We start from the raw sequence: 20,333 nt of genomic DNA on the forward strand, positions 1-20,333 counted from the left end.
AATGAGAGACGAGACTCTGATTGGTTTAATGAAGGTTATGCTCAAAACACAGCCAGAACTCATTAAGAGAATAAGCACAGCCCTGTAAGACCATGCACTGTGTGCACAGAGTGTATTTATCCATCCTTAAAATAGCAAAAGTGGATTGAGACACGGCCTTAATGCTTTTGAGCCATGAGCTGTAGACTCTGCACCTAGATCGATAAATTAGAGCCTTTTAAACTACAACTATTATTAGAAAAGTACTGTACACATGCAGTCTCTCACTATCACTACAACGAAATGTGAAAGTAAAACTTGCAGCAATCGCTATTGAATCATGAACAGGACAATGATTCAACTCCAGTGCTTTTCCCAGTGTGTGTGTGTTTGAGTCTGACCTTGTCTGCGTTGTCGGCTGCCAGCAGGTTTGTAGCGAGCGTCTGCAGTTTGTGTTGCGCCATGTTCTTGAGTGCGGCCAGACTGCGCCGGGTCATGGCCTGCTTTAGGTTCACTGCAGGGTGATTGAGGGAGTCCAGAGCCGCCGGCACCACCTCATCACATGCATTCAAGATCTCCACCGCTGTGATTCCCATCACACAGCGGTCCAGCGCTCCTAAAACACGCACACATAGGGGTTTATATACGGTTGAAGTCAAAATTATTAGCCTTCCTGTAAATTTATTTCAAATATTTTCCATAAGACGTTCAAAAAAATTCAGGAATTTTTCACAGTATTTCCTATAATATTTTTTCTCCTGGAAAAAGTCGTGTTTGATTTATTTCGGCAAGAATAAAAGCAGTTTTTAACTGTTTTAAAGCCATTTTAAGGTCAATATTATTAGCCCCCTTAAGTAGTCTACAGAATAAGCCACTGTTATACAACGACTTGCCTAATTACCCTAATTTACCCTAATTAACCTGGTTATGCCTATAAATGCCACTTTAAGCTGAATCAACTTTTAACATGGATAGAAATAAGTAAAACTAAAAATAAAGTTGAAGTTAAATCTGTGTTTAAAAACTGCACAAATAAAAAAGAGATTCAGTCTTTAGTTTGCAAACAGTCAAATAGCGCAGAAGTACTGGGAGAACAGTTTATAATTTAGATAAAACCACTGATGTTTATAGTAAAGATTAAAATCACTGTCATATGCATTTAAAAACGCTCAAAAATGAAAGTTGTAGGCAGCAATTACATTATTTAGCCTATAGGTGGCGACAACCCGTGAAGAAGATTTTATTCTCTCTGTATGAAGTATTTTCTAAGTGTAAAGCAGTTAATTTTCTCTTTTCAAAATGTATGTAGTGTTTGCAGCAAACATGCCAGCCTGTGTTAAAAATACAGTGATATGTCTGTGTAAGATGAGTATGCCTGCACAGGAGCAACACTAGGAGAAGGCTGAGTGACTGATTGTGTAGAATAACTGAATATATAAAGCACTGATTATTTATGTTAAATACTTCTATGAAGGTATATGTGTCAGAAGTTAGAATGAGTAACATATTATCAAGTTATTATCCTATCATAACAATGTATGTAAACACTTAGTTCCTTTGCATAAGTTGCATCTATACTTTGCTGACATAGACCTGTAACATCTCTGTTGACATGAGCTAGTGGGCTGAGAGCCAAGATTAGCAGGACCCCTTAGACTAAAAACCTATTCAAAAATGGTCAAGAGTTAAAAAGAGACACCTAGGGGTGTGTCAAATAATCCTGTATAAAGATTGTAACAAACACAGATACTTCAGAAAGTGTCCAGGAGAGACTTCAGAATGCTCTGGGGTCTGCTCTGCTCTTTCTCAGCTTTATTATGGAGAATAAAGTCTATTTTCTGATATTCAAAACCTCCGGTCTGATAATTTCTAATTGATGAGAAGTCGAATTTACGACACCCGCTGTCAAAAATATGCCATTAAATTATTCTTCAGAAATGACCATCTAGCAATGAAGCATGAAGTTTTATGAGTGAATCATTTATTGAAAATGGGAATAAAAATAAATATTGGTTGTACAAATTCTACATTTAGCGTGACAGTAAAAACAGTGAGTTTTTCACAGTACTAAATATTTAACTGTTTATTATTTTTCAGCTGATTATTTCTTCATTTTATTTTTATTAAGATTACAGCTTCACAGTTCTGTTTGTTAAAACCAAAAGAGTCTTGCAGTGCTGTTTTTTTGTAATACATGGAAAACAAATTACATTTGTCTTCTCCCCATTTTGGCTGATCTGAAAAATGGTTCGATGCGTGGCTAAAAAAAACCATCCAAACCATGAGATTTGTGATCGGTTACACCACTATTAACAACAATACATAATAATATATCAAATAATATTACATATTAAATATAATTTTGGATACAAATCATAAAAACTAAAACTATAATTGTTGTTAAGCTGAAATAAATTTCTACATTTAATAAAAGTGAACACATAACATAGGAGCTAAAACAAGAACCACACTAATGTATAAATCCATCAGTCTGTCTGTCTGTCTGTGTAAACGTCTAAATGAGGACCAGACGAATCCATTACACTCATCAAACACTGAGATGTGTGTGTGTGTGTGTGTGTGTTTCCTCTTCTACTCAGTTCTCATAATGCCCTGCTGTAAGTGGATACATAAAGCACTAATGTGTGTAATGCAGCAGGAGAGACGGACAGATCTTCAGCAGATCTCCATCCTCTGACTGTAACAGGACAGACACAATCATACTCATGACCTTCAATTAAAAACTGCAATATTATTCTTTCATTTGATTCCTTTTTAACTACATTTGATTTGATATATTGTACTGTTGTCCACGCAGCTACATCTAAATAAACATACTAATAACATTTGTTTATATAACGCTGCTGCTGGTACCTAAAAGTATTCAATCGTCTTTATTACTGAGGATAATGCTGAATGCACTAATGTTACTAAATATTGATTTAAAAAACAATGTGTGCGTGTGTGCAAACCTAGGAATGTAGTTAAATCAATTATAAAAAAAAGAAAAGCACAAAAAGTTGTAATAATAACATTAACAATTATAAACAATACAACAGAAGGAGAATACTGTAATAATGCATTTGATTATGCAGGATTGGGTTATTAATAATCAGATGTACGATGTACAACCGAGATGTACAATAGTTTCATTATATTACAGTTATATTATAACTAACAAATTATCAGTGGTGATCGACAAAAAAAAACTTATTTATCTAAAGTAATAATATATTAAATATTTAAAAACAGTCATTTTATATGAACAAGTGAGAAAATAGATATTTAGATATTTCAGATATTCTGAAATTTGCTAAAAAAAATATTTATATTTAAAACTTTGTATAATTAAATAATCTTTTTTGTAATAATATTAAAAACAATAATAATTATTATTATTGTTACACATGTAACAGCTTATAATATTATTATTATTTTCTTTAATATTAATAGTAATTATTAGTAATTATTGGTCATAAAAACAACAACAACAACAACAACATTTCATTATTTTAAAAAAAACCTTAATATTAGTTAGTAGTAATCATAATTATTATTTTTAAAAGTAACAATAATGAAAATTATTATTATTATTATAAATATTAAGCTTTTTTATTTAATAATATAAGTAACTAGTAGTAATCAAAAATTATTATCATTGAAAACTATCATAATAATAATAATAAATTATTATTATTATAAATGTTAAGATGTTTTTATCAATAATATTATTAATTCGTAGTAATCAGTAATTATTATTTATAAAAATTACAACAATAATTATAATGTGTTATTATTATAAATATTAGGATTTTTTCTTTATTAATATTAGTAATAAGTGGTAATCAGCAATTATTATTTATAAAAATAACAACAATAATAATATATTATTATTGTAAATATTAGGATTTTTTCTTTATTAATATTAGTAATAAGTAGTAATCAGCAATTATCATTTTAAAAATAACAAAAATAATAATAATGTGTTATTATTATAAATATTAGGATTTTTTCTTTATTAATATCAGTAATTAGTAGTAATCAGTAAATATTATTGATAAAAACTATAATAATAACAATAAATTATTATTATAAATATAAGATTTTTTTATTTAATACTATTAGTAATTGGTTGTAATCAAAAATATTATTAATAAAAACAATAATAATAATAATAATACATTATTAACATAAATATGTTTTTTTCTTTAATAATATTAGTAATTAGTAGTAAAATTATTATTGTTAATAAATAATAATCGTAATCATAATACATTACTATTATTATAAATATAAAAAATCTTTGATAATATTAGTATTTAGTAGTTATCAGTAATTATTAATAAAAATAACAATAATAATAAATTATTAATATTATAAATATATTTTTTTTATTATTTATTAGTACAAGTATTTAGTAGTAATCTGTAATTATGATATTAAAAATATCAATGACAATATTAATAGCAATAACACTGATATATTATTAAAAATATAATAAAATAAAAATAAAAATAATAAAAATATTATTATTGTAGATTATTACATTTAAAAATGAATAAACAATTAAATAGTAACTAGCTACCAACACAAAAAAGGTCTCTAATGGTGCTGAATGAAGATGTCTCTTAAATGCTCAATACTGTTATACCTGAGCTCCACTCTACATAAATGATCTAGTGCAGCTAATGAACTGTGACCTTTGACCCATGAGGCTCACCTGTGTCCATCTGCCAGACGTAGACGGATCCGTCCGAACAGCCGACCACCAAGTAGTCATCACAGGGTCTCCACTTGATGACCTGGATGGGAAAGAGGTGTCTGGATGCCAGCATGATGCACTTCCGCTCACGCAGACTCAGCAGACCCACAGAGTGATCACTGGCTACTGAACACACACAGTGCTGCACACGTGTCTGCAAAAACACACGTACATCAGATCGTGAGGAGATCTGCACAACAGAAATCTAATGTAGGGCTGCAAAATATATCACAAAATTGTTGTTATTGCCATAATAGTATATTCAATATACAGTTGAATTCAGAATATATATGTTATTCCCCAATTTCTGTTCAGTGGAGAGAAGATTTCTTCAACACATTTCTAATCTTAATAGTTTTAATAACTCATTTCTAATAACTGATTTATTTTATTGTTGCCATGATGAATGTAAATAATATTAGACTAGATATTCTTCAAGACACTTCTTAAAGTGACATTGAAAAGCTTAACCAGGTTAATTAGGGTAAAGTTAGGGTAATTAGGCAAGTCATTGTATAACAGTGGTTTGTTCTGGAGACAATCCAAAACTAATATTGCTTAAGGGGTGAATAATATTGACCTTAAAATGGGTTTAAAAATATTAAAAACTGCTTTTATTCTAGCTGAAATAAAACAAATAAGACTTTCTCCAGAAGAAAAAATATTATAGAAAATACTGTGAAAATTTCCTGAAATTGTTTAACATCATTTGAAGAAGAAACAAAATTACAGCAGGGCGAATAATTCTGACTTCAACTGTATTTAAATACGAGTGCTGTCAATAAATCAATCCCAGTTATTTGCATCCAAAATAAAAGCTTACATTTACATGTGTGTAAGTTACATATGTCTACTGTGCATATTTATTTTTTACACATATAAATACAAGCGCATATATTTAAAATGTGCATATATATATATATATATATATATATATATATATATATATATATATATATATATATATATATATATATACATATTTTTTTTTTACATTTATTTGTGATTATTTTCTCAAGCTGTAACAAAACATTTTGTACAATCAAGGTTGTAATTTCCCCCCCACCCCCCTTCTTAAACATTGCTGCCGAAATGAATTAATAAACAAATACAATTAAAATACAATTACAAGAGGAATACATAAAAATATAGTAAAATTGAAAACATTAATAATAATCATAATAATAATAAATGTTAATAAAATTATAAATAATAATCAAAAATTTGAAAATAAATAATAATTTAAATAAATAAATACCTCTGTAGATGACAATACAAATCAATATTCTGATACATTTATAGTGTTATTTAAAAAAATTATATTTATATATTATACAAATAAATATTTTGGTTTTGTTTATATTTTTATTTAATAATTATGCATAGTATGTACACACACATTAGGTAAATACAAATATATTATATTATATATATAGATATATATGATTATCCAAAATAAAAGTTTGCATTCACATAATGTGTACTTACTGTGCATAATATTTGATATAATTAATTATTAAAATGTTATTAATTATTAATTATTAAAAATTCTATTACGATTTATTCATTTTCCCTCAGGTTAGTCCCTTATTTATTAGGGGTCACCACAGTGGAATGAATCGCCAACTATTAAAGCCTATGTTTTACGCAGTGGATGCTCTTTCCAGTACTGGGAAACACCCATACACATTCACACACACACTTAGACACTACAGCCAATTTAGTTCATCAATTCCCCTATACCGCATGTGTTTGGACTGTGGTTGAAACCAGAGCATCCTTCTTGATGCGAGGCCACAGTGCTAACCACTGAGCCACCATGCCACCTATTATATTATAATATATTATTGTATTATTGTCAATTTTAAAGACTATAATATGAAATATTCCTAAAAATTATACACACATTATTTTTGTAAATAGTTTTATTATTAAATATTATAATAATATTACATTATAATTATATTAAATATTAAATGATTAAATATTTATAAATAGTACACAAACACATTAGTTTAGTAAATAGTATTATTATTAAATATTATAATAATATTACATTATATTTATATTAAATATTAAATGATTAAACATTTATAAATAGTACACAAACATTATTTTAGTAAATAGTATTATTATTAAATATTATAATAATATCACATTATATTTATATTAAATATTAAATGATTAAATATTTATAAATAGTACACAAACACATTATTTGTGTAAATAGTTTTATTATTAAATATTATAATAATATTACATTATAATTATATTAAATATTAAATGATTAAATATTTATAAATAGTACACAAACACATTATTTTTGTAAATAGTTATATTATTAAATATTATAATAATATTACATTGAAATTATATTAAATATTAAATGATTAAATATTTATAAATAGTACACAAACACATTATTTTTGTAAATAGTTTTATTATTAACTATTATAATAATATTACATTATATTTATATTAAATATTAAATGATTAAATATTTATAAATAGTAAACAAACACATTATTTCAGTGTTTTATGAAAATAGAGCTAAATTATGAATATAAAGCTTTAACATTACAGCATGAATAACTTGAATAGTATCTCGATGGCATTAAGATAACTCTGATAAGTGACATTTATGTGTCATAAGGCCTGACTTTCAGCGGTGGTGAAAATTAAACCCGAGTCGAGTCTCTCTAATCGATTCTGTCTCGCTTCTTTCACGCTGAATAAAACCGCCAGCCAATCCCCAAATGCCAACAACCAAATAACACACAGCAGAAAAGTCAAAACGCCAACAATGTGCGTGCGCGCGCCTGTGTGTTATCAGTGTGAATCACAGCAGTCCTGCATTACACTACAGATCCTGCAGGAAAGGTCAAGCAGGACTTTAGCAGGAAAACCATGACAACACACACACTCTTCTTTCTCTGATTGTGTTTCTCTGCGTCTGACATTTACTGACACACACTTCGGCTCTAATTGGTCGCCAAGGTGAAAGTCAGAGATTAGAAGTTCAGCCGGCGTCTGGAGCCGCGTCATCTTCTCCACTACTGGAGGAAAACGTGTGTGTGTGTGTGTGTGTGTGAATTATTAGGTGTGTGTTTGTGAGAGAGTGTGTGTATGTAATTCAATTTGAGTACATCTGTGTTTGTGTGTTTGTGTGTGCGTGTGATGTGTATGTACGTGAGTGTTTTTGGTTGAATTTGAGTATGTCTGTGTGTGTTGTGCGTGTGCATGTATGCATGCGTGTGTATGCATGCGTGTATATGCATGCATATGTATGTGCGTGCGCGAGTGTGTGTCTGATTAAATTTGAGCATATTTGTGTGTGTGTGTGTGTTTTTGATTGAATTTGAGTATGTCTGTGTGTTGTGCGTGTGCATGTAGGCATGCATATGTATGTGTGTGTGTGTGCGCGCACGATTGTGTGTCTGTGAATATATTTGAGTATATTTGTGCGTTTGTGTGTGTATGCATCTATGTGTGTGCATTTGTGTGTCTGTTGTTGAATTTGAGTGTGTGTGTTTGTGTGTGTGTATGTGTGCATATGCGTGTCTGTGGTTAAATTTAAGTGTGTGTTTGCGCATATGCATTTCTGTGGTTGAACTTAAGTGTATAAGTCCATATGCGTATCTGTGGTTAAATTTAAGTATGTGTGTGTGTGTGTGTGTGTGTGTGTGTGTGTGTATGCTTGCATATGCGTGTCACTGGTTAAATTTAAGAATGTATGTGTGTGTGTGTGTGTCTGTGATTTAATTTGAGTATATCTGTGTGTTTGTGTGTATGTGTGTGCGTATTTAAATTTGAGCATATTTGTGTGTGTGTGCACGTGCGTGCGTGATTAAATTTGAGCATATTTGTGTGTGTGTGTTTGTGTGTGTATATATGTGCAAGTGTGTGTCTGGTAGGACGCTAATAATCCATGTGTGAAGTGTGATGCAGTGTGTTGTTTGTGGAGCCTCACGCTGCAGTTCTCTGGAGGAACGATGAGCTGAGTGATCTCTCCTCCGTGAACACAGAAGATGTGCTTCATCTCGCCGGTGAAGATGTCCCAGATGATGACGGAGAAGTCCACTCCTCCAGACACCAGCGAGCGCTGATCATAGCGTGGAGAAACCTGATGTGGATACAGCAGACACGTCACCTTGTGCCTGTGGCCGCGCAGCGTGCGGTGAGGAGGCCAACCTGCAGAGCGCAAACACAGAACATGTTTCAGAGGTTTCAGAAAACGATTGTTTAGGGCAGTGTTTCTCAACTGGTGGGTCGCGGGAACATTTTCAGTGGGTCGCGGAGTGTGCGATCAAAAAAACAACAAAAGTTTAATATATAACTTATTTTGCTTATATCGGACATTTATTTTGAAATGCGAGTGCCGAAGCATGGTAATGGGACTTTTAATTTGCCAGTAACCTGGGTTAAAGGGTCACGAAACACTAAAACCCATGTTTTGAGCTGTTGACAGTCATATATGTGTCCCACACTGCTAAAAACACTATTAGGACACCTATATTTCACTAAAAAGTGTAAATTGGTTGTTTTTGCGTTATTTCAAGCAAATTCGTACTTCCTGTTTGAAACGAATTTTTGAAGCTGCGTCACGGTCATGACATAATAGCGTGTATTCCAGCGTGCAGACTGGACGTCTGTGCCAGAGTGTGTCTTATTACGTCTTACAGTGTGATGCATTAATGCATGAGTAAGGCTTGGTTCAAACCAATCAGCGCGCTCTATTGTGCAACTTCATTAATATTCATTACTGTGTTTTCAGGACAGAGACGCCACGTTGTGTTGGCAAAACAAGCGTGAAGTGTTGCTTTTATAGTTTGCTGCAGTGAAGTTTTGTTTTCATTTTCTCTCTGTGAGAGCTCAGCTGGAGTCACGTGTGGATTAACAGTGTACGCGACGCTCGACAACAATAACTTACGTGTCTAAGGAGGATTATTGTTTACCTGAGAGCTGTTCTCATCTGCAAACGCTGGGATCTGGAATCGTTTGTAGTCTCCTCTTAATAAAGACGCGGCTCTAGTTGCTGGTGATTGTTCTGTCTCTACAGATTTGGTAAGTGAGCGACCAGTGCTCTTTGTTTATTCAGTTTGCTCATATCGAACTAAGTTAACTATTGCACCGAGTCACAGAGTGTAAACATGTTAGCATCACAACCAAACTTTAACCTCGTGTAGGGTTTTTACCGCATTTAGTGACCGGAATAACACACGCGGCTTTCTGACGCTACCTGCCGTGTGCATCTAAGTTTCCGGGAAATGCGGAGTTTTTTTTTTCTCTCATTCGCCGTGCGGTATCAAACATTGCATGAAAAATACACGCTTAGAGCAGTTCCTCGAATCAAATATCTCGTTTGTCGCGAGGGACATGAATGAATTCCCTGAATGAAAGAGCCAAACTGCAGTTAAAGTCCACCATTTAATAATTTGGCAAATAATTCGACTACAGATGTCCATGTAGGTTAAACACCATCACTTTCTCCTGTCTGTGTATTTTGACTCTGAAACTGGCGCGTGCCCAAATAGACACTCCCACACCATCCCACTCTAGTTCCTCCGACACTCCCCCCTAAACAGAGCTGGACACGCCCACTTTTCTGACTTTTTCCAAAGTAGAGGTGTGAAAACACCCTGCTGAAACGAGGAGGTTTCATGGCTCTTTAAGCGCTTTTGGCGAACTGCAATACAAAATCCGGTGCGTTTAAGGTCTGTTTTCTTTAATAATCAGCGATCTCCACTGGCTGAGTGATAATCTGATATAAAGTGGGCCTCAGATTGTGCAAGAAGCACTGCATTACATTACATTTCCCCCGCCATGTCTTTATAATATGAGCATTTATTTTACCCCAGTATATTTAATGAAGCTTCTGCGCTAGCCGACAGATTCTGATGGGCGCGTGCAAGTAAACGGCTTTTTTTCTCGTTTTACGCTTGAGCAACTAAATGAACGCCAAAGTCTCTAAACTGAATGTATTTTTATTACATTACAACATCGATGCTGTAAAAGGAACTGTATAAAATGGTAAAAAGGTTCACAATAACAGGTCACCGAAAGTTTATCAGTATGGGAACAACACTAATGTTAGCTCCGCATATACCCTTTTGACATGTGAAATTCCAGCGCAAGTACATCCCCGAATATGTAGTGTGGATTTACATATTTTGACGACAAAAAGGCTTAAAACCTCAGTGTGTCATATGTAGTGAGGTGCTTTCACGAGAGAAATGAAACCTAAATTAAAACGACATTTAGAAACCAGACATCCCAGTTGCAAGGAAAAACCTGTGGACTATTTTCTAAGACGACTCTAATAGCTGAGGGCATCACAAAAGTGCCGAACATATTCATGTTCAAAACAAGTACATCTTACTGTGCTCACCGTGTAGCAAAGGCCAAGAAAGCCCACACAAAAGCAGAACAGCAAATAACTGCTGATTATTATAAAATGGTTATGATTGTTTTAATAATTTTACTTCAGTTTGCTGGTTTCTGTTCAGTGTTAATGTTTTATAAACAGTTCAGTTTAGCTAATGGTAACTTCACTTTTCCTTACCTTAACCACTGTTTACAGTATTTGACATTTTTACTCTGTAATATTTCTATAATTTGGTACATTTTGTTAAATGACAGCAATAAAATATTGTTTATTTGTACGTCTTTGTGATTTTCTTATAATTTATCTGTCACTAGTTGTGTAAGTTAACAATTAAATACAAATGAATTATAATTCCTAAAATCATATTATAATTCCTAAAAATTTGGGTCGCGGCTTGATGACCATGTGAAAATGTGGGTCCCATGGCCAAACCAGTTGAGAACCCCTGGTTTAGGGTATTACGAAATTTCTGCCGATATGATAACCTTGAATTTTATTTTTAGAGACCTTTTTTTGGAACATTTTTGGCTTAGTCTCTTTATTAATCAGGGGTCGGCACAGCGGAATGAACCGCCAACTTATTTTGCATATTTTTTACGCAGCGGATGCCCATCCAGCAGCAACCCATCACTGGGAAACACCCATACACACTCATCCACACACATACACTACATACAATTTAGCTGGTTTTTCAATTTGAAAAGATTTCAAAGCATTTTCCCAAAATATGCGTCAAAATAAGATTTGTCAGCAAAATCATCCCATTTGCTGAAACACAGAGAAGGTTGTGTTTAAATTAAGACTCAAAGTCAGCCTAGAGTGGATGAAAACATCCTCAACAGCACACAAGGGTTAATAGTCTCACCGCGGCGCAGCATGTGTTCCCCCTGCAGCAGCTGGACGATGGCCGTCTGTGTGGCAGGAACCAGTATGATGCTGCCGTCCTCTCGTCCACACACCAGTCTGCCCTGGGATGGGATGTAGACGCTCGCTGTGACTTTAATGGGCTCACTAGCGCCGGGCAGGACACTGAGCTGGTCAATGATGCCCGCTGGAGCTGGCAGGAGTTTATCAAAGGCCTCCTGAAGACTGATGCTCACCGACACCTGCAGCTCTGCGCACACACACACACACACACACACACAACTGATGATTACGTTACACAGGAACACAAGGATGCAAGAATGCTGAAGAACACAAATTGGGAAACAACCATAGTTTATCTTATACTTTTTCCTTTTTTCCCTTAACACCTGTAATGTTTTGAGGTATTTATTATTATTTTTGTTTTTATATTATTAATAATAATAATAATAATAATAATAATAATAATAATAATAATAATAATAAACAATAATAATAACAATAACAATAATAATAGCAATAATTATTATTATTATTAATAATAAATAATAATAATGATAATAATTATAATTATAATAGTAATAATAAATAAATAAATAATTAATACTAATAATAATAATATTATTCATATTTTATTCTTTATTACAAGTGTCGTTACTTTAAAGTTTTGGTCTATTTATTTATTTTTTATTAATCATATTTTAATAGTTTTTTTTCTTCCTGTTTCACATATTCTGTATTGAATAAGACTAAAAGTGACTTTACTTAAAAAGAAATTAGCCGTGCAAGCATGATTCTGCTTGAACATTTTACACTTTTGCTGGAGTCAGTGTTTGTAATTCTACAAGTGGACACAGTAGGGCAGTATATAGTGTAGTGCTGAGTGTATACAGCAGAGGGCGGCATTGTAAGAAAATAAAAAGATAGTCAAAGAGCTAGCAATGTAACTAGCCTGTGTAGGCTGTTTTTTATATTTATTATACTATTTCCTCTAAGCTATTGAAGGACTACTGGGACGTTCTAATCATAGGAGGAGTCCTCCTGGCGTGGCAGAGTTCCTCACAGCTCCATTACACATCTCTGCCATCTGTCTTACAGAAACCATGTGCTTTTCACTATACACAATTCATCTGCTCGTGACCCTCTTTCATATAACTTTACCATGTTTGATGTGATTTGACAGTTTATGACTTCAGCATTGTGATGAAATCAGAGACAATGATGCATTTCAATGAATAATCTATTTACTATTGTTGTGTGATGGCCTGAGGAGAGTATGTTAATGTATCTCTCCCCCACTTTATCTCCTCAACTTTGCATTGATGTTCAGCTGGTTTTGGGGGTTTGGTATTTCACTCATCTTTGACAAAGCTTTGCTCAGGGTATAAGGAGGAAAAGTAACTGATGATCTGGGAGAATGGATTTTACTCTGCATCTCCCGCACACCGAGCTGCTGTAGCGGTGATTACGTGCTATGTGCAGTTGTGTGTTGTTGTACCTGTGGCGGAGGTGAGCAGCTGTAGCGGTGGTGATGTGTTGTGTGTTGTTGTACCTGTGGCGGAGGTGAGCAGCTGTAGCGGTGGTGATGTGTTGTGTGTTGTTGTACCTGTGGCGGAGGTGAGCAGCTGTAGCGGTGGTGATGTGTTGTGTGTTGTTGTACTTGTGGCGGAGGTGAGCAGCTGTAGCGGTGGTGATGTGTTGTGTGTTGTTGTACTTGTGGCGGAGGTGAGCAGCTGTAGCGGTGGTGATGTGTTGTGTGTTGTTGAACCTGTGGCGGAGGTGAGCAGCTGTAGTGGTGGTGATGTGTTGTGTGTAGTTGTACCTGTGGCGGAGGTGAGCAGCTGTAGTGGTGGTGATGTGTTGTGTGTAGTTGTACCTGTGGTGGAGGTGAGCAGCTGTAGTGGTGGTGATGTGTTGTGTGTAGTTGTACCTGTGGTGGAGGTGAGCAGCTGTAGTGGTGGTGATGTGTTGTGTGTAGTTGTACCTGTGGCGGAGGTGAGCAGCTGTAGTGGTGGTGATGTGTTGTGTGTTGTTGAACCAGTGGCGGAGGTGATCTGCTGTATCGGTGGTGATGTGTTGTGTGTAGTTGTACCTGTGGCGGAGGTGAGCAGCTGTAGTGGTGGTGATGTGTTGTGTGTTGTTGAACCTGTGTCGGAGGTGAGCAGCTGTAGCGGTGGTGATGTGTTGTGTGTTGTTGTACCTGTGGCGAAGGTGAGCTTCTGTAGCAGCGGTGATGTGTTGTGTGTTGTTGTACCTGTAGCGGAGGTGATCTGCTGTATCGGTGCTGATGTGTTGTGTGTAGTTTTGTGTTGTTGTACCTGTAGCGGAGGTGATCTGCTGTATCGGTGATGATGTGTTGTGTGTAGTTTTGTGTTGTTGTACCTGTAGCGGGGATGATCTGCTGTATCGGTGATGATGTGTTGTGTGTAGTTTTGTGTTGTTGTACCTGTAGCGGGGGTGATCTGCTGTATCGGTGATGATGTGTTGTGTGTAGTTGTGTGTTGTTGTACCTGTGGTGAAGGTGAGCGGCTGTATCAATGTTAATGTGTTGTTGTACCTGTGACGGAGGTGAGCTTCTGTAGCAGTGTTGATGTGATGTGTTGTGTGTAATTGTGCGTTGTACTGGTGGCGGAAGTGAGTGGCTGTAGCGGTGGTGATGTGATGTGTGTAGTTGTGTTGTTGTACCTGTAGTAGAGATGAGTGGCTATAGTGGTGGTGATGTGTTGTGTGCAGTTTTGTGTTGTTGCACCTGTAGCGGAAGTTAGTGGCTGTAGCAGTGGTGATGTGTTGTAATTGTTAGTTCTACATGTAGCGGAGGTGAGCTGCTGTATCGGTGGTGATGTGTTATGTGTAGTTGTAACTGTTGCAGTGCTGATGTGTTGTGTGTAGTTTTGTTGTTGTAACTGTAGCGGAGGTGAGCTGCTGTATCGGTGCTGATGTGTTGTGTGTAGTTTTGTTGTTGTAACTGTAGTGGAGGTGAGCTGCTGTATCGGTGATGATGTGTTGTGTGTAGTTGTGTTGTTGTACCTGTAGCGGAGGTGAGCTGCTGTATCGTGATGATGTGTTGTGTAGTTGTGTTGTTGTACCTGTAGCGGAGGTGAGCTGCTGTATCGGTGGTGATGTGTTGTGTGTAGTTGTGTTGTTGTACCTGTAGTGGTGGTAAACTGCTGTATCGGTGCTGATGTGTTGTGTGTAGTTTTGTTGTTGTACCTGTAGCGGAGGTGAGCTGCTTTATCGGTGGTGATGTGTTGTGTGTAGTTGTGTTGTTGTACCTGTAGCGGAGGTGAGCTGCTGTATCAGTGGTGATGTGTTGTGTGTAGTTGTGTTGTTGTACCTGTAGCGGAGGTGAGCTGCTGTATCAGTGGTGATGTGTTGTGTGTAGTTTTGTTGTTGTAACTGTAGTGGAGGTGAGCTGCTTTATCGGTGGTGATGTGTTGTGTGTAGTTGTGTTGTTGTACCTGTAGCGGAGGTGAGCTGCTGTATCAGTGGTGATGTGTTGTGTGTAGTTTTGTTGTTGTACCTGTAGCGGAGGTGAGCTGCTTTATCGGTGGTGATGTGTTGTGTGTAGTTGTGTTGTTGTACCTGTAGCGGAGGTGAGCTGCTGTATCAGTGGTGATGTGTTGTGTGTAGTTTTGTTGTTGTACCTGTAGTGGTGGTAAACTGCTGTATCGGTGCTGATGTGTTGTGTGTAGTTTTGTTGTTGTACCTGTAGCGGAGGTGAGCTGCTGTATCAGTGGTGATGTGTTGTGTGTAGTTTTGTTGTTGTACCTGTAGCGGAGGTGAGCTGCTGTATTGGTGGTGATGCGTCTGGGATGCTCCACACCGTCAGTCGTCCGGCAGAATCTCCCTGCATCAGCAGCTTGTGAAACGGCTCTCTGCGGCCAAAGAAGAAGCGTGTGACTGGCGGACAGATGAGGAGCTGTGAAGGACCAAACACACAAAAACATCAGCCGAAGCCGCTATGAACTCTGGGAAACATCTGAGAGATGAATGCATGACGCAGCTAAAGCTGATAAGACATGAGCATCTGTTTCCTGAGACGAGGGAAATCTCTGCTCATGCTGGTACATGGCTGAAGTACACAAACATCAGCCGTTTTACTGATGCGTTGGAGACAAATGGGTGTTTTCACCACAATGAGGAAAAGCTAGTCTGTATCAGGGGTCTTCAAACTGGGGTTCCTCAAGGACAGTGCTGGGCTCAGTAAAAAGTTTTATGGAAAAATCTAAATAAACACTTTCTAAAGTAAAATAAGGTCAATAAGACGCTAAAAATCATAATGATTAATTAATTATTCAAATAAAATGATAATTAATAAGATTAACGTGTAAATCCATTTATAAATTCAATATTTGCAAAAAAAATTAAATAGTACAATTTTATATTTTAAATAATTAAATATAATTTAATATATAAATAAAGGTTCTAAATTCAAAAAACAAAAAAGTTAAAATTAAATAAAATCAAATTAATTCAATTAAAATAAAACCATACGATGCTAAAAGCTTTTTTTAAAAGAAAAAAATTGGACTACACAATATTATTTAATATTTAATTCAAAATTTAATACCAGAGTACATAAATAAAACTAATTATAGCAATTAATTAAAATAAAAACGTCATTAATTCAAGTAACTATTTTAGATCGAAAATAATAAATAAAAATTTTTAAAATTAGATTAAAATAAATGAATATAAAGGAAACATAACACATTTAACAGTACAGTTCGAAACTTAGTAGAAACATAAACAAAAAAATTAAATACAGATTTTTAAATAATATTCCTGATAATTTATACTTTTTACAGTCTAAATTGGCCATGAAATCATACATAAAGATAATTTATTTATGTTTGTCATAATCTTACATATAAATAATCAAATAATTATCATTTACAATAACTATGTAATCGCTTACATAATGGAGTCTAGTTTTAGGTTATTAAACAGCACATCAGCTGTTATTGACAAAATCATCAAGCTAAGCTCACATTATCTCATTATAAATACTATAATGATGATAATAATAATAACAAATTGTTTTGGTGTTATAAACTGCTTTGCATTTACAGTGCAATATTGGTATACCTTTAATTTAATAAGGGGTTTGGCATATGTTGATATATAATATTTGAATGTAAGATGTCAGGTGTCTGGAGTGGCATGAACAGATGTGGAAATGAGCATTTTTAGACTGATATATGTATAACTGTGATGAATAAAGTATTGATTAGACTTTACAGACCTGAAACTTGCCTACAGCACTTATTCATTGTTGCTCTTAGTTGTGTAAGTTGCTTACTTGTCCTCATTTGTAAGTCGCTTTGGATAAAAGCGTCTGCTAAATGACTAAATGTAAATGTAAAATGTAAATGATGTATGTCCTCTGAACTGTTCAAAGAATCCTACATTGACAACAGTGCAAAGTTCCTCCAATGAGCTTTCCTGAATTAACACACACTCACTCACAGCACATTAGTTAGTCCACACACACAAACAAGGTAAAACATGCTAAATAAACATGACACACACACAAAAACCAGCAAGAAACGGAAGAGCAACAACAGAAAAAAAAACACCAAGGCCATTAAACGTGCATTATTTTTTACATTTTATTTATTTATATTTCGTTTATTGATTTAACAATATAAAATACATAATTAATGACTTAAATTCTTCTTTAATAAAAATATTAATTTAAAAAATAATGAATTGATAAATTATCTTGAAATAACTGTATGTCTTTATATACAGTCAGTCAAACTTATTCGCTCTCGTGTAAAACTTTTATTCTTTTTCAAATATTTCTCAAGTGATATTTAAAGGAGCAAAGAATTTTTCACAGTATTTCCTATAATATTTTTATTCTTCTAGAGAAATCTCTTATTTGCTTTATTTCTGCTAGAATAAAAGCATTAAAAAAAAAAAAATAAATTTAAAAAAAAAAAAAAAAAAAAAAATATATATATATATATATATATATATATATATATATATATATATATATATATATATATATATATATATATATATATATATTTATATTATTAGTGCCCTTAAGCAATATTTGTTTTGGATTGGCTACAGAACAAACCACTGTTATGTCGTGTTCACACCAGACGTGGCATGCACAAATAAATCACGCTATTCGCGTGCAAAGAGACGTGTAAACATTTTGAGTTTAGTCGCGTCATTCGATCATCCGTTAGAAGCAGATTTGCGCCATAGGAAGGGCTTCTGTCTGCCCGGTGACTCCAGCTTTGTTGCTAAATGGCTGACATGGATCTTATTGAGAGAGTAGCTGTGCTTTGTGCTTTAGGAAGGCTGAAATACAGCATAGATTTGTTAGGCACCGTGTCCACTAGATCCTTTCAGAGGTGCACCAGCTCTGTGAGTTCATCGACTCCTCCAGAAACTATACCTGGAGGTGTCGGCAGCAGGATTTCACCTCGGAACACCAACAACAGGCACTGTCATAATCACTCCCCTACAGGAGCAGGCTCCTGATTGGTTAACAAGGCGCAAATGTCCGCTGAAGTTCAGATTTTCCAACAAATTTGCGTAAAAAAATTTTAAGCGTGTCAAAAGCGCAAAATGCTCAACTCGTGCAATTTCGTTCACGAGTATCGCACCGCAAGATGTCTATTCGCATCTTTGCATTGACTTAACATGTAAATCACTCGCGCTTGACACTTCATCCGGATCTAGTGTGAATGCAGCATTATACAATGACTTGCCTAATTACCCTACCTTTACCCTAATTAACCTAGTTAAGCCTTTAAATACTCACTTGAAGCTAAACACTAGTGTCTTAATAAATATCTAGTCTAATATTATGTGCTGTCACCATGGCAAAGAGAAATCAGTTATTAGAGATGAGTTATTAAAACTATTATGTGCAGAAATGTGTTGAAAAAAACGTTTTTAATTTTGTAAACTACTGACCACATTTTTTGTAAATTTAAAATACAAATGTGGTCATTTTAAGCTTTTATTGCATTAAATGATATAAAAAAATGACTATTTTCATGATAACCCACATTTTAATTAGAATAAATTAAACATTTGTTCTTCTGACAAATAATTTTCAAGGAAAAAGAAAATCTGTGAAAGATTAGAAATTTGGACGAAATGTTATCACACATTTGTAGAATAAAACAAATATTCAATTCAGGAGAGTAACATTTTATTCAACCTTAAACAATGCAAGAATGCCATGAAAACTTATCAATTTATTTTATTTTTAACTGATTAAAATAAAATATTTTAAAATAAAAATACATGAATTTTCATTTAAAATGAACTCTCCATTTAAGCATTAATTACTAATATTTGTAAATTATATGTTTTCTTATTAAACCCAAACAGTAAAAAAATGCTAAAAGCACACCTGCACACTTGAAACACACAAAATGCTGAGTTGAAAAGATTGAAGAGCATCCAGAGAAAGTCACAAATGGTAATATAACACCTGTTAAATAATGCTTCAGATCTTAAAAAGACCAAATCAGCAACATGAAGCTTTATTTGTCGAGTAGAAGTGGCAGAAGCTGAAGCTCTGGGACTTTGCATGCATCTTCACTGTGTGAAGACCAATGAGGGAGCGAGAGTCAATGATTGGTCATTTTTAGTGGGAGGAGCATGAGACTAGCGAATCAGAGTGAGGGACAGCAAAACGGAGGCAGGTGCGCCACAGGAACCCCTCAGGACATCCAATCATGTTCAGATTTTTTTTACCTAATAATTGAATTTTCTTAAAACTTCCATATGATTTATAATCAGGACTGCATGATATATCAAAATAAAAGCGCATTTTATCATCACATTTTAGCTTAATTTTCATGCATTAGGTCGATAGCATATTTATGTCTGTTCTGCCTGTCTGTCAAAATAAAAGCGTGACTGTATACCTTGTCAAATGAAGATATTAATGTTAAAGTAAAATAAATTCTATTCTATTCTTCATCAGAAACAGTACAGCACAAACTACATTAAAATAATACACGTTTTCCTAGGTACAATACTTTTTAATATTCTTTACTGCACAACAGTATACAGTATATATTGCAAAATATATATTCTATCTTTAAATATATTTTTATAAATTTCTAATTGTTCAGCCTTACAAATTTTGTAGATTAATAATGCATTTAAAACATTTTATGTAAATAAATAAGTTTAATAAAACATCAAACAATACTGTGCATTATTTTACATAATTATAACATTATAAAATTTTAAAAAAATTATGACATTTTAGTAAACTATTTAATAATAATATAAAATAATAGTAATAAATCTTAAAATATTAGGCATTATTTTACATATTTATGAATTATTGAA

The 20,333-nt window shown here is 34.0% G+C and overlaps 1 protein-coding gene across 2 annotated transcripts in view; it reads right to left on the reverse strand.

Moving 5' to 3' along the window:
• The window catches only part of wdr7 (WD repeat domain 7), a 191,620-nt gene that overhangs the window by 142,911 nt on the left and 28,376 nt on the right, over positions 1-20,333 (reverse strand). For both annotated transcript variants that reach the window (XM_073935611.1, XM_073935610.1), the window contains exons 10-14: positions 15,759-15,909; positions 11,992-12,240; positions 8,712-8,932; positions 4,700-4,895; positions 381-595 (exon numbers count right to left, since the gene is read on the reverse strand). In XM_073935611.1, coding sequence (XP_073791712.1) covers positions 381-595; positions 4,700-4,895; positions 8,712-8,932; positions 11,992-12,240; positions 15,759-15,909 — 1,032 coding nt within the window. The remainder of the gene's footprint in view (positions 1-380; positions 596-4,699; positions 4,896-8,711; positions 8,933-11,991; positions 12,241-15,758; positions 15,910-20,333) is intronic.

This window comes from Danio rerio, chromosome 21 (genome assembly GCF_049306965.1).
Source record: "Danio rerio strain Tuebingen ecotype United States chromosome 21, GRCz12tu, whole genome shotgun sequence".
NCBI classification, from domain to species: Eukaryota; Metazoa; Chordata; class Actinopteri; order Cypriniformes; family Danionidae; genus Danio; species Danio rerio.